Source organism: Bubalus bubalis, chromosome 21, assembly GCF_019923935.1.
Source record: "Bubalus bubalis isolate 160015118507 breed Murrah chromosome 21, NDDB_SH_1, whole genome shotgun sequence".
Taxonomy (NCBI): Eukaryota; Metazoa; Chordata; class Mammalia; order Artiodactyla; family Bovidae; genus Bubalus; species Bubalus bubalis.
The window spans coordinates 17,099,366-17,115,143 of record NC_059177.1 but is presented as its reverse complement, the minus strand read 5'-3'; the positions used below and the strand labels follow the sequence as shown (position 1 = coordinate 17,115,143).

The 15,778-nt window shown below is 42.3% G+C and overlaps 1 protein-coding gene across 13 annotated transcripts in view; it reads left to right on the top strand.

Annotated features, from left to right (window-relative positions):
• Nucleotides 1-14,611, top strand: part of SETD5 (SET domain containing 5) — an 80,724-nt gene extending 66,113 nt beyond the window's left edge. For 9 of the 13 annotated variants that reach the window (XM_044933487.2, XM_044933484.2, XM_044933483.2 and 6 more), the window contains 7 exons: nt 1,310-1,554; nt 4,484-4,540; nt 6,437-6,907; nt 9,789-10,087; nt 10,967-11,100; nt 11,578-11,666; nt 12,011-14,611. In XM_044933487.2, the coding sequence (XP_044789422.1) occupies nt 1,310-1,554; nt 4,484-4,540; nt 6,437-6,907; nt 9,789-10,087; nt 10,967-11,100; nt 11,578-11,666; nt 12,011-12,619 (1,904 nt within the window). In that variant the 3' untranslated portion in view covers nt 12,620-14,611. Of the gene's footprint in view, nt 1-1,309; nt 1,555-4,483; nt 4,541-6,436; nt 6,908-9,788; nt 10,088-10,966; nt 11,101-11,577; nt 11,817-12,010 lie in introns of all 13 variants that reach the window. The other 4 variants (XM_044933490.2, XM_044933488.2, XM_025272476.3 and 1 more) reach the window with 2 other exon arrangements.
• The last annotated feature ends 1,167 nt before the right edge of the window (nt 14,612-15,778 follow it).

Below are 15,778 nucleotides of genomic sequence, written 5' to 3'. Positions count from 1 at the left end.
GATATCTGAAAGGAAAAATATGTAACTCCAGTATTTTTTGCTTTTATTTCTTCTGTTTCACCCTCTACTGCTCTAGTTTAGTGCTTCATAACTCTCTGTGTAACACTCCATTAACTCCAGATAGTTTCCCAGTGTTCATTCTCATGCTGACCATTGCTACCAGGGGAATTGTTCTGAAGCATAGCCCTGCTGCTGTCCCAAAACTTTTCCTCAACGGCTTGGGAGGAAACCTAATCATTTAACCTAATGATTAAGAATGTAGATGGGAACCAGACTGCCTACTCCCTCTTTAAAATAGGAATGATAATACTAGTACTAGATTTATAGAGTTATTCAAATTAAACCTGCTAATTCACATGAAGCACATAGAATAACGCCTGGTATGTAATAAGCCCTTAAAAGCATAATTTTATTTCTCCTTATGCATAGCAGTATGACCACCTCCGTTGAGGTTCTTAAATTTATATTAAACATGTTTTATGTATGTTTTCTTTTTCTTATGCTTTCATAAACCCTTTTAAAATAGAATATATTTTTAAAAGTGTATGATAACCATTTTCCCCCACATACCTAGTTCAGTGGTTTCCATGTAAGAGGTACTAGACAAATAAATAGATTAAACAAATAAAAATAGATTTTTCCTTTGAGAAAGTGAGATAGGTGTATTGCCCTGAGTAGTCACTAAAATGTAAAGCATGTTAACTTTCTTTCAAAGTGGAACTAAGAAGTCCACCAGAGGAAGTAGGATATTCCAATCAGAAAAAGTACCAGCCTAGTTTTTGAAAATGAGGTTTATATAGAAATGATTTCACACTTTGAAGCACTCTAAAACTAAGTACTCAGTAAGGATCAGGTAATCATGTGTAACTCCCTCCTGCTGAAGCAGAAATATTATGTAAAGAGCTTCTAAAGAATGGAAAAATAGATAAAAGCTTGAAACTGAGTTGGTGAACCAACAATTGAACAGAGAGTAATTTTAACAGAGACATAGATTTTCGGGTTTTTTTAGAATGTGAAAAATATAAATTTATGTTTTCCACTACAAGAGATTAAATTAGCTCCAGGGATTAGTTATTTAAAGTGTCAGATTCATCTGATGAGTTTTTGGGAGGTTAGAGAGTTTTGAGAATCACTTTTAAGTGTGGCAGTTAAAGAACCTTTGGGCTTTTGGTTTGATTGCAGGAGATAACAGTGGGATGAGGCAAAAGTGGAGTTGCGAGCCATTGTGGGCTAGAGATTAATGGCTTCACTACAAGTATCCCTTTAGGCTGTAATTTCAAACCTCTCATCCAAGCTTTGTACTTCACAGACTTGTTGAGCCCATTAAAGAAATGGAAGTCTCGCTATCTGATGGAGCAGAATGTCACCAAGTTACTGCGGCCTCTTTCTCCAGTCACACCACCCCCTCCCAATCCAGGCTCAAAGAGCCCCCAGCTGACCACACCTGGCCCATCTCACCCAGAAGAGGAGTGTCGAAATGGATACAGCCTCATGTTCTCACCAGTCACATCTCTTACTACTGCTAGTCGCTGCAATACTCCTCTGCAATTTGAGGTGATTTGGTTTTGGTTGTTGGGAGTTCTGAATATGAAAATCATCATTTGCACCTCCTCATTTCAAATATAATACCATTCCAAATGTTTCTTTACCATGTTCTTTGCCCACCTTAGCAACAGAATGGGAAACCTCAGGGTCATTGTGACCTATTACCTGGTAGCCTCTCATCTTGGCAGTCTCTGTACTTCCCCAAATAGGAAGAGCACTCCCACAGGTGATACTCATCCATCTTTTGCATGCAGTTCATCAACCTCCATACCTTTAGGTGGTAGTCTTGTTAGACCTTCATCTTTATCTTTACTGTGTGCCTTGGTTAAAATTGGCCTCTAGCTTCCTAGTAACCATTAAAATGACACCAGCCTGAGAGTGCAGATTATAGTGATTGGTTGTGCCTCCATTTCTTGGCCTTTAAATCAGTGAAGTGTCTTTGTTATTTTGCATTCTCTTTGTGGCCTCAGTAAACAGATTTAGAAAGCATTGAGGTATGGTTTATGGCAAGTTAGGATTTTCACTTCCAGGTTACTTTCCCTTCTTGTAATAATGTGTTAGAAATGAGAAGTAGAAAGAGGCTAGCAACATGCATTTATAGAAACCAGATTTATTGCTCACTCTCTGGTCACCTGTTTCAAAAAGTTAATTCTGAATTGCGTTAGTGTTCAAGTTTGAGTGATAGTAGGTTTATTGAATAGAATCCATGTGAGTGCATTTAAAAAAAAAAATCTATTGCATGTTGCTTTGACTTCTAATTAAACAGACACTGTTCCTTCTCAGAAAAATTTGTTTTGATGACTAGACACAGCTTGCACTTCTCCAGATGTCTTGTTTGATAAAGGTGAATGTTCTAATCAGTGTCATCCTAACTATTCAGTTTTTAAAAGAGGACGGGAATTAAAAAGACCTGAACCTTTAAATAGCTAACTCAGAAAAGTAACTAGCAACCTTGAAAATAAGAGGAAGCTATATTCTATGCCTAAACTACTTTTGGAGCAAACCTTTTTCTGAGAGGGGGGATAAAAAACCTTCCTGGTCATATTTGATTTCTAGGGAAGTTATCTTTTACCAAATTCCCTGTGACATTCTTTTAAGCCAGATAGCAAAACATCTGATATGGGCCCTTACTAAGTTTACTTGGATCTAATTGCAGTTGATTTTTCATTTAGCAGCTGAAGTTTGATGGTAAAATTTCATGAGAGGACATTCTCCCTGTCGGGCAGTAGATTATAGGAATAGAATTTCATACTTTATTATATTATAATTAAAGGTGAAATTAGAAGGGGAGTTGCCTTCTAGAACAGACAGGTTTAGCACTCAGTGCATACCCTACCCCTTGTAGCGTTTTGGATAACTGTGAAACACTATGCAAATGTAAGGTGTTTTTTGTTTTTTGTTTTTTGTTTTTTAAATCAGAGATCATTTTAGTGATGCATAGTCTAAGCATAATGTTAGAACACCAGGAAAGAAAGAAAATATTATAGTATAGTAAATAACTCATCCCTTCAAAAAGTTGAGTGCATGTTTTCACTATTTTAGTCTCATGATTTAACTAAGAAAATTTGGCCTGTTTCATCAATTCAAAAAAAACCAGATTTCATCATCCTGGCCATCTTTATCACCATTTTAATTGCCATACACTTTCCTATATTCTAGTATGGGGAAGTAGGGAGCCTTATTTTCACCTAAGACTGTGACACACAAATAGCAGAGAGATGGCACAAGTAAAGATCAGTTTGTTGGGGAAATAATATTTTTAAAAGGAAAAATAATCTTCCAGAAGAAAAGTGAGAAATGCTAAGAGGATGAGTTGAAAAGACATGTAATAAAAAAACAAGATCATGAGAGGGAAGCATCAAAAAAAGAGTAAAGCAGCATTGGGAGGGCAAGCTTAATGAACCCCTTCTTTCCACCGAAATAACCTTTCCCTTCCTCCCTTGAGAGCCATACCCCACTATCCATCCCACACATACAGCACCCTACCAAATGAAATTATTAACAGCCAGTAGCCCTGCTGAAGCAGCCTCATTTCCTCTGCCACAGAATTGTTCAGCCACCCAGGCCACAGCTATCTAGAGGCTACAACATTAGAAATCCTCCTCTTTCCTTGTCACAGCTACCACCATCCTGCTTTCCCTGCTTTTTCCCTCCATATCTTCCTATCCAAACTCACTGCCCAGTTACTATTTCACTCAGGAGTGCTGCTTCAGGAAAAAGCCCTAAGGATAAGCCCTTGTTCAGGACCAGAGGCTTCAAGGGTACACATCCGCCTTTTTTTTTTTAATCCTTTTCTCTCTGTTCCTCAAAGTACAGTGGATTATCTTATGAACCATCTAGCCTGTGAGCTGGAGAATCCATCAGTCATAACTCCTGCAACTGTCATTCAAGAGGAACTGACCATCTCCCTAGCCCTGGCAGCCCCCTGCATGCTAAGCAATTCCCCTGGGTAAATATGGCAGGCCTGAGTCACACAAGAGAATGAGAAAATGTGACGTTCAGAAGAGGGAGTGGGGTAAAGAGGAAAGGTGCCCTGAAGCATGAGGGATGAGTGATAGGATGCCTATCAATAACAAATACTACAGGTTACTAAAATCTCATCTAACATAAAAAGACATAATGTAACAGTATAAAATCTCACCAATTTAACTCTTTGTTATCCGCTTGAGATGTTTACTTATAGCATGAAACATAACCAGTTTATCCTTAAATGCTTTCAGAGACACCAGGAAGCATTTTAACAAGTCATTCTGTCCATTGAGATGATTCTGCATTTAAACATTTCCCTTGTGCATTCTTATCCCTCTCCCTTCCCCACCCCCACCCCACCCCCCCAAATTTGTGGCTAACCATCTATGCTTGCTTTTGCTTTATTTTTTGTTTGTTTTGTTTTGCTTCTTTGAGTAGATGAATAACAAGATGCTTTTCCCTCCTCTAGAACATATCCTCCCCTGAGAGTTCCCCTGCGAATAGGCCCGAGTCCCTGTCACCCGAGGTAGTTATCACACCATCTCAATCACACTTGGAGGCTGTGAGTGAGTGGGCATGAGTGTGTTCCTGCGTGTGTGGGGAGGGCTTGGGGGATCTGAGTGAATGGGGTGATGGGCTGGAGGGTGGCCGATTGGTCACTGTAAGGTGAATGAAACTTCCCATGTGTGACTGTGGTTACTCAGAATTCTCAATGTAGATGGAGGAAAATGAAGTAGGGGTGTGTGTGTGTGGTGGGGTTCGTTTTTGTTGTTTTTGAGGGGAGGGCGGTGGGTATGGCTGAAGAGTTCTTTTAAAGTAGAATAGAATCTAGAAGTCAAGTTTAAAGGAGCTGAAAATGTGGGAACCTTGTTAAAGTCTCACAAAGTGTGTTTGTTAAATAAGGAAGTTTAAATCAACAGTTGGTAGGAGCTGTCTTTTGATATTTATTATCTTGGGCTTGATGAAGGAGCAGCTTATATTGAAAAAGTTAGGCAGTGATTTATGCTTTATTCCAGAATTATCTGACAGCTCTGTTTAACTGGATGTTTTGAGCTTTGGTTGATAGATTAAGCATCTTCTTTAGAAAGGCAGAGTCATAACTCTCAGCTTAAAATAGCCCATGGCTTCTGTGACTCAGGCGTCCATTCTACAGTGGTTGGGGAAATGGTTGCTGTACAGATGGTATCTCTTAGAATATCAAATCTTACTGCTATGGAGATGTTAAATTCACATGTTAGTGCTAGAGTTTCTTAACTTGTTACAAGATTTCGACAAAGGTAGCAGTGATAACGCCATGAATCCACATGGAGCCTTACTCCTCTTGAAAAGAAAGTTACAGTCGCTCATAAACTTTAAGAAATATAGAACTTTTATTCCCACACCCTTCCAGTAAAATGTTAGTGCTAAACTCAGTGACAGGTGACCAAATTCTGAATTGGTAGGATTTTATAGATCAGTGTGAAACAAAAGATTGTATTCTAGTGTACTAGAGGTTTTCTGAGTGGTTTTTTTTAGTCTTATTTTGTAAGGAACATAGAGCTCTCTCTCCTCAGTTGCCAAAGATTCTAAGATAGAATAATTTGGAGGCTGACAATGGTGTATTATCTGGGTTTCTGATTCTATTCTTTCTAGAGAGTTAGCTATAGTGGACATAGTGGCAGAAAATCTTTGATGTCAGAAGGTAATGATGACCAAGTAGATGGGTTTATTTTTGGTACGTTTCAGCATTTCAGATACTCTGCCGTGACGGACATTAGTGGTCTTTTGGTATGTTGACATACATTAGAGGATGCAGAAAGAATTGAGTGGCCAGAAAGTTTATGAGAAACACGCATACTTAATAGTGGAAGTGAGTGAAGAACTGGTTGGTTGATGTCTTCAACTAATACCATTCTCCTTCCCTGAACCAGTAACTTAAAGACTTGACTTTTCGTCTACTTTCTACTTTCTTTCACCTTTTCCCCTCCTTCCACCTTCCATCAATATTAGTTTAGAAATGAATAACACCAGAAGCCAGTTATCTTAAGACACCATTCTCACCTCTGTGGCTCCACGGGGCTCAGGTAAATCCCTGATTATACTGCCAGTCCCTGAATGTAGTGCAAGGTGACTCAGCAAACCGGATGAAAGGCTAAGCAGGCAAAATAGTCACATTTGGCCAATTATCTAATTCTGACTTTCCCAGTATTCTCATCCAAAGACTTTAAATCAATTTGGGAAAGGCCAGGATTCTTTGGTAATCTGGCATGTGTACACTGGTGCTACATGGGACCTTTACAGATGTTAATGGCTTTCTCTATTCTACTTTCGTCCCTCTTACCTTTCCTTATTCACCTGTGCCCCCTCACTTCCCTTCTTTTCTGCCCTTTGACTTTTTCCTTTCTCCCCTACCCCATGTCTCCGTTGGTTTTTATTCTTTCAGCTTTGTCACCGAAAAGACCTGGACTTGACAAAAGTAGGCTACCTTGACTCCAACACTAACAGCTGTGCTGACAGACCTTCCCTGATCAACTCGGGTCATTCTGACCTGTCTCCTCATCCCTCTGTCGGACCCACCTCTGAGACTGGTTTTACAAGCAGAAGTGGAGAAGGACATCAGACTCTTGGGAGAAACTCGGACCAGACATTTCGGACAGAGTTTAACTTGATGTATGCCTACTCCCCATTGAACGCTATGCCTCGAGCAGATGGATTGTATCGAGGGTCTCCCCTAGTAGGGGATAGAAAGCCTTTACATTTGGATGGGGGCTATTGTTCCCCTGCAGAAGGCTTTCCCAGCAGATATGAACATGGTTTTCTGAAAGACCTCTCTCGTGGATCCATGTCACCTGGTGGCGAAAGGACTTGTGAAGGAGTCCCATCTGTCCCCCAGAACCCACCACAGAGGAAAAAGGTAAGTGTTTCACATTTTATAGACCCTTTTGAAGAACATTAACTGAATAATTCAATAAGTAGTCACTGAGTTACCACTATGTTTTCAGCACTGTTCTCAGTGTGAGGAAAATGAAGATATAAGACAGTCTCTTGGCGTGTTCAGTGAAAGACTATATATTAATACAATTTGATGAGTGTTGTAAATATTAAGCAAATTTAAATGCTTCTCATGTATGTGCCATACAGTTGGCTAGGCAATTCAAAGGATAAAGCAATGAAAACAAATAATGCTACTTTACATTTTTTTATGCTACTTTTCATGTTCTGGGCACCATTAGGCTCTTCTTATGGATTTAGCCTCACAGTAGTCCTATAAGATGGGTAATTTCCCATTTTGCAAATGATGGAATTTAAGACCAGTTGCATAACTTGCCCATGGTCACACAGATAGTATATGGATGAGCTAGGACACTCCCCAGGTCTGCCTGATTCCAGATGGTATGCTCTTACTGCCACCATGCTGTATCACCGCTTCGATTTCGCCCTAATGGAGCTTATAGCAAGTGAGACTGAGCTTAGATAATTATATTAATGATGAGAAAAAAAGAAAAACTTAATAGAGGAAACCTGGCCAAGTTGGATAGTGGAGGGTACTTGAGGACAGACAAGAGGTTCATAGCCAAGTTTGCGAGGAATAGCGTGAAAGGTGACAGGTCACTGATTTGGCTGACCTCAAATAGTAAGTAATCAATCAGTCAACATATTGAGGGGATGAAGATGCTACAGAACAGAGCAGAACGAATAACTGTGACACTCCATTGAGCGGGCAGCAGGAATGTGACATGATTGCGGTAGCAGGTGAGAAGTCAGGAGAACAGAGATGGGCAGGGCCAGGTCACAGAGATCTGGTTTGGGGCTTGACTTGTAGGTGATGCCTGTTCTAGAAATTACAAAGCCAAAAATTTGCTTTTTATGTCAGTGATTTTCAACTAGGTTTATTTGGGAATGGACGGGAGTATTTGAGCTGTCCAATCAACTTCCATTTACTGGTCAGATCTAGAGATGCTTAAATGTCCTCTGTCTATGACAGTCTCACATAACTGCCAAGTGTCTGTGGTATTCTTGTTCACATGGAGGCTGGTGGCTTTTTATCTTTGCATTGCAATGAAATACATTACCAGAATTCTTAGACTAACTCCTTTCCATGATTGTGTATAGAAACTGCATGCACAAAATTGTCTTACTTTGTATTTTTGTTATATTTTATATTTGAACAGAAAATTGAGAGCCCTAAGTGATTAAAAGGAGGAGGAAACACTGGCAGATAATTTGTAATAAAATAGCATTGGGGGCACTTCCCTGGCAGTCTAGTGGTTAAGACATTGAGCTTCCACTGCAGGGGGCTTGGGGTGGGTCCCCAGTTGGGAAACTAAGATCCTGCATGCTAGGAGGCACGGCCACCCTGCCCCCACCCCCAACAACAACAAAAAAAATTAGCATTAGGTTTAGAATACTATTGCATGAGACTCACAGATTTAGAGAACAAACTTCTGGTCACTGCAGGGGAAGGGGGACAGTTAAGAGAGGTTGGGATCAACATGTCCGCGCTGCTATATTTAACAGGGATAACCAACAAGGTCAGACTGTATAGCACAGGGAACACTGCTCAGTGTTATGTGGCAGCCTGGATGGGAGGGGAGTTTGGGGGAGAATGGATACATGTATATGTATGGCTGAGTCACTCTGCTGTGCACCTGAGACTCTCACAGCACTGTAAATCAGCTATACTCCAATATAAAATAAAACATTTTTTAAAAAAAGATTACTCTTGCATGAACAGTATTGACTAGCAGGAACAAAAATGGTAACAAGTCTTTGGATTTCTGGTTTCATTTATTATGTGCAAAAATGAATGAAATCATGATCTGTTATTTCAGAAATATTGTTGAGCACCTGCTATCAGGCAAGTTCTGTGCTGGACATTAAAGACAAAAAGCCAAACAAATTTGTTCTCTGCCCTTGTAGAACATAACAGTTTATAAGTATACAAGACACGGTGTTAGGTCGAAAGCCTGTGTAAGCACAGTGTGCTGTAACAGCCAAAAGGAGGTGTACTAGGTGGGGCAAGGAAGAGGGCTTTCAGTGTGGCAGTCAGGAAAGTATAAGGCACAGGAATGGCAAGTTGGGGAGAAGTTTCAGTGGCACAACTATAGGGATTTCTGGGGATTGAGGAAGAGACTTTCTCAAACTGCACAAACTCCCAGCTCTTCAGCTTCCCTTTTCATGTATTTTTGTTTGTTTTTGGCCATGCCACGCAGCATTTGGTATCTTAGTTCCCTATCCAGGAGTCGAACCTGTGCCCCTGCCTTGGAAGCACAGCGTCTTAACCACTGGACCACCAGGGAAGTCCCCCACCTTTCTCGGTGCTACCTTTGTTGCAAATAACTGTGATAGCACACTTCTGTTACATGGAACTGTGATCTCACAGGTTTTTCTGAAGGCAGAATAAAGGTTGAGGTCTACTGGTAAATGCCATTTTTCAAAAATGTCATCTCCTGGCATATTCTCTTTTTAAACCAGCTTCTCACTGATTTAAATATGTAGCCATGCTCAGGTCTCTCTCACACCTGGAAAAAGTCACCTGTTGGTGCCTGCTTTGTTTGCCTGGCCTGCTAGCGGTTTCCTAGGGTTCCATGTTCTTGCCCCATTGCTGCTGCTGCTGCTGCTGCTGCTGCTAAGTCGCTTCAGTCATGTCCAACTCTGTGCGACCCCATAGATGGCAGCCCACCAGGCTCCCCCATCTATGGGATTTTCCAGGCAAGAGTGCTGGAGTGGGGTGCCATTGCTAGTGATCCACAAATGATGTCTAGCTGGAGTCCTGTTTCTTTTTTCCTTCCTAGGTATCCCTGTTGGAGTACCGCAAACGGAAACAAGAAGCCAAGGAAAATTCTGCTGGTGGGGGAGGTGACTCCACACAGAGCAAAAGCAAGTCTGCAGGAGCTGGGCAAGGCGGCAGTAACTCACTTTCTGACACTGGTGCCCATGGTGTGCAGGGATCCTCAGCCCGAACCCCATCTTCCCCTCACAAAAAATTCTCCCCGTCTCATTCCTCTATGTCTCATCTGGAGGCGGTAAGCCCATCAGATTCCAGAGGCACTTCGTCTCACTGCAGACCTCAAGAGAGTATCAGCAGTAGGTGGTAAGTTTAAGTTTGATGCTCTTATGATTAAATTCAGGAGGGAAATAAATGTCTAGACTCTTTACCTAAGATATATGGAAACACTTATTTGAGAAAGCCAGCCAGCAGTACTATGTACCATATTTGGCTGATTTAATAGTATCAGTCACAATCCCCGAACTTACAGAAGCAAACAATTGCCACCAAGCCTGCAGAACAATGTATTGGACGGCATATAGTTGTGAACACAGAGGACTTATTTTATTCACTGGGCACTTACACTGCCTCTTCTGTTTTCTCATTTCATGTGCAAGGTAAGTCAGGAGATGAGCTCAGTTCCACTGAAATTAACATCAGGTGTCTCAGTTCCACATGGCTAGCATATATGGAGAGTTGGGACACAGTCTCCAAGGATTTGTCTAGTTTAATAGAGACGACAAATAAATAGATAATAATAATGGCAGGTACTAAGTATCAAATGAGTGAAATAAAGAATGAGGCATTTTAGGGATATTGAACTGAAGAAATGAGGTCTGGGAAAGAAGAGACATGGCTCAAATGAGTAATGTTCATTAATCTGTGAGACATTACTACTACCTGCCAGTCACATGACTTCACAGAAGAGAAAAATAGCATTTCAAGATGGAGGTTGAAAGCAGTAGACACCTTTAAATCCCCCTTTTCCTTGATTGTTTTTTCTTTTCTTAAAGTGTTTATTCTTAGGTGCCTGACATAGTTTGAGGCAGAGAAAATGCCTTGTTTTAAATTGGTCATGAAGAAAATGTTTTAAAAGAGGATGTTTTAAGAAACAGCATACAGCTGTTTGTCAGATCCTTGTTTGTTCCGTACTCTTAACTCTCAAGTCCTGTGGCATAAGTGTACACCCTATTGCCTTCACAGGATGGTTCCCACATCGGTAGAACGACTCCGAGAAGGAGGGAGCATCCCCAAGGTCCTCCGAAGCAGTGTGAGGGTGGCCCAAAAAGGAGAGCCTTCTCCCACATGGGAGAGTAACATCACAGAGAAAGACTCAGGTGAGCCGATGGCCTTCTTCTGCCAGCCAGGTTCAGGGACACATGAGCCAGGCTCCACACAGTTCACACCAAATGCTAGGCTGAGGTGAGTCCATTTCTTAATGAGGTTGGGCTCCCTTACATGCAAAGTTCCAGCTCAGTCTTGCTTTCATTTTCTTGGGCTATAGCATTCTTAAGGTCTAGCGTTGCTTGCTCTCTGTCTGCTCTTTTTTCCCAAAGGATACCTTTCTGTAACTCATCTCTCCAAAGCCCTGGGAATCATCTTGATGAAGGATGAAGAGAAAGAAGGAGACAGAAATCAGATCAGGCATTTAAAACAGCCCATAATTAACCACTCATTTTGCCCTTCTGGCATGCTGCACTCACCTGATTTATCAGAGAGCAGCATGGGTTGGTGCTGGCATTGGTGACTTGAATGAATAATTGCTCTCTCTGACTCATTTTTAGAAAATGAGTTGATTTTGTATTACCTTCCAGACCCTGCCGATGGTGAAGGCCCAGACACACTGAGCTCAGCACTCTCTAAAGGAGCAGCCGTTTACAGCCCTTCCAGATACACCTACCAGGTGAGGCAAGAAAGTGCTCATCTCTGGGCATAGGAATGTGTTCTGGGTTCCAAATGTTTTGTGATCCTGGTCATCCTTTGCAGTTGAGATATCGTCTTTGCATATAGTTTCAGCAGCCTTGGAAATAAGTCATCATCGGCTCACCTTCAGGTAATAAATCATGCCAGAAAATTGAAATGACCAAAGACAGCCATTTTACTGTCTTGGGTATCCTAAAAAGAACAAATGCTTAAGAAGATGAAGAAGAAGAAGAAGAAGTAGGGTCTTTTAAATATCCACAAGCCTAAAAGGCTTAAATAGGGACTTTTTCATTTCCTTATGCTTTTCCTCCCAACTCTTTCTAGCTCCTGCAGTGTGATAGTCCACGGACAGAATCACAAAGCCTCCTTCAACAGAGTTCCTCCCCCTTTAGAGGACATCCCACCCAGTCTCCGGGATACAGTTATCGAACTACTGCACTGAGACCTGGGAACCCCCCTTCTCATGGTTCTTCAGAATCCTCCCTCTCTTCCACGTCCTATTCCAGCCCCGCCCACCCTGTGTCCACAGACTCGTTGGCCCCATTTACGGGGACACCAGGGTATTATAGCAGCCAGCCACATTCTGGAAACAGCACCGGCAGCAGTCTTCCAAGGAGGAGCTGCCCTTCTAGTGCTGCTAGCCCTACCCCACAGGGCCCCTCAGACTCGCCGACCTCAGACTCGGTTTCCCAGTCCAGCACAGGAACTCTGAGTTCCACCTCCTTTCCTCAGAACTCTAGGTCGTCATTGTCATCAGACTTCCGGACTATCAGTCTGCCCAGTGCTGGGCAGTCAGCTGCCTACCAGGCCTCCAGGGTATCTGCGGTTTCCAATTCACAGCACTACCCACATCGAGGGAGTGGGGGTGTGCACCAGTACCGACTCCAGCCACTGCAGGGGTCGGGGGTCAAGACTCAGACAGGACTTTCCTAGGGCTTCTGGATTTGGGCAAACAGAACTTGAATGAGCCCATAGCTGCTTCCTTCCAGCTGCCTCTGGAACCTAGGCCGAGCATATTGCTGGGGAAGGGGGTACAAGGTGCCAGAGGATTGGGTCTGGTCGACAAGAAACAAGACTTGTGGTCACGACTGGCTCTGGCCTTGGAGAAAGATGTAAATCTTGTCTGAAGCAGAGACTATAAAGAAGTTTCTCCCTGCTGTTAAGGGTACATTGTTGACAAGCAAATGGTGTTTTCGGTTAGTAACAATTCTAAGTGCAATGAGTTGTGTTGAAGCCTCCATCTCCCATCCTTGCCTGTAGCCCATAGTCACTTGTGCAGTGAGGACATCTTTTTAAATCCAAAAAAGATAAAAGTTTTCAAAGGAAAAAGTGAAAAGAGCCAATCTCAAAGCCCCAAGCCATCTGAGTAGTGTTAGGGTTTTATGCACTTAAGAAAAAAGGTGGGTATATAAAATAACCATTCCAAAAGCAGGTATCTGGCCAAGGTGTGTTCACTGAGAATATTCCTTACCTTTGTCTTAAAAACACCAAGAGGCAGGGATAGTGAAGCTTGGTGTGTGCTCTGAGGGGTTCCTGGATCTCTGAAGAAGTACTCATGGTCAGTTCTTGACTATTCAGAAGCAGATTATCGTAGTAAATTGTCTGAGCCCCCAGCTGGTACCAACCCACTCCCCTTCCCCAAGCTGTTTCACAGCTCAGTAACCCATGAAGTAAGTAGGCAAAGAAAAGAGAGATGGGCCAATTGCATTGCTACTTACCAGCCATTGACAATGCATTTGATTAGGAAGGTCCCAAGTAGTTTGGGAGTTCTTTGAATTTTATTTTTTCTACTCCTAGTTAATCAGGAGTTGCCAATCCCCTGAGTAGGACCGCCTCCATGATTGGAGAGCATGCACTCGTGACTGCAGGGTAAGAGTGGAAAGCTTTGATTGTGGAATGGCACCGACAGGACTGTGATTGTGTGTGGGCATGTCCCACGTTTCTTTGGGAGATGCTTATTTGAGCGTGGCCCAGATGAGAGTGTTTTAAAGCCACCCACACACCTAATGACAGCTGTTCTGGATGAGAGATGAGAGCAGACTGGCTTCTCCCCATCAGTGCATTGTGCCTGTTGTACACCCCTGGAGGAGCCCTGGGGCCAGCCAGGTGGGGTACACAATCTTTTTAAATTCCATACGGTTGCCAGCTTATTTCTTTCACTTGTTTACTGTAATATCCGGCGTGTTTTTATTTATCTAATTTTTGTATTCAGTTATAACCATGGTAGGGGTAGCAAATATCTGACAGGTGTAATCCCTGGTGCTGCAGTGGACCTTACTTCTTTCTTTTGGACAAGATAATACTGTGAGTCTCCCTCCTTCCCTCCAATTTGTTTTTTCCTTTTTTCCCTCAGCCTCTTGCATCCCCTTTTCTTTCTACCCTCTCCTACAACTATCATATGCACAGTCTTCTCTCTTTGTGTGTGACTGTTACAAAATTTCACTTTTTCAAAATTCAAATCAGGTGTTTGCTCAAATGAGGGGAGATTTTTTTTTAATGCTGAAACGTCAGCAGAATACTTTCCTTTATGTTGTTTCCCCCACAAACCCATCAGTCTGGGAGAGCGTTGGAGTGGAAATCATGTTGCCTGGGATGCTGGTTTCTTTGTATATTATATAAAACGTATGTAAATGTCTCTCCATTTGGGCTGGGGTTTGCATTCTCCCCTTGGCTATTAACCAAGGGGAGAGGCCAGCGGGCAGGCGGCCCTCACCCTGCCTGGCACGTGCAGAGACCCCAGCCACTCTGTGTGGGCAGGGTGCTGTCAAGACCAGACCTCTGGGGGGGGTGGGGCGGGGGGTGGGGGGGACTCTTGGAAGGGAAGAAGTATCACTTCTTTCTCAAGTGGAGTGTTTACACCTTGCTGTAACATTTGAACTTTCACAAGAGATGTAATAATTTTGATAATAAAATTCTTAACCATAATAATCATAAGTTGAGAAGTTCTTTGTCCAATTCTGTGACACTGCCTTGCTTAGTTTTCCTGAAGCTATCCTTAAAGGGAGCAAGATGGAACCACATTCAGGAGAGTGTGCTCTTGGTGGAGTTGTGTTGCCCATAATGGGGCCAGGAATACAGATTGATCTTCCTTCACCATTTTATGACTAAGATCAGGCAATAAGTGGGACTTCTCTGGTGGTCCATTGGGTAAGAATCTACCTTCCAATGCAGAAGACCCAAGTTCAATACCTGGTTGGGGAACTAAGATCCAGCATGCTGTGGTCAACTAGAGAGCCCGTACACTACAACTAGAGAAGCCAGCACACTGCAGTGAAGAGCCCACGTGCCGCAACAAAGACCCAGCATGGCCCAAAAAAAACCATCAGGCAATAATCCTTTACTAAAGAGTTGCTATGTGCTGAACTATATATAAGGTTCTGGGAATGTGAAGATAAGACAACCACCTGCTGCATTCCTGGGTGCTTTGCTTTCAGTGTGATACAGATGTTAGAAACTGAACTGTGGTAAAGAAATAAGCAAGTGCACGTTGTATACACCTTCATAGTTAACCAGGCTCTTCCAGTGAAGTCATTTGCTATCTCATTGATCCTTAAAATGTATAAGGTAGGTATATTACTCTCATTCTATAATTTTTTTTATAAGTTTGAGAGGATACAGTGTGTATCCTCTCATCCAAATGACAGGCTCAAGCTGACAGTCTTGGAAATTTTGCAGTTTACCCAGGAGACAAATAAAGATGCTTTGAAACTAACTAAAAATCACTTAACTAACTGAAAAATTGTATCATACCCTTTCTTGCCTTTAAAAGATCAGTCTGGCCTTTTTAGCTCTGAGGAATCATTTTTGTGGGACAGTTTCTCTGTTTGACAGAGCTCACCCTGAAGAAAAAAGTGCACTGTTCTCCAAATGGACTGTGTATTTACTTCGAAACCACACTGACCATCAGTTCATCAACCAGAACTGGAACAGCCTTCGTAACCTGCTATGAGGCTGAGACAGAAAAGTTCCTGTGCTTTTCGGTAAAGCACAGGAGTAGATCAGTAAAGATCAGTAAAGAAAAGAGCTTGGAGATAAGCATAGCTACTGAAGGAGATGCTGTTCCCTGCTCCTACACTCAAAACTTAACTCTGG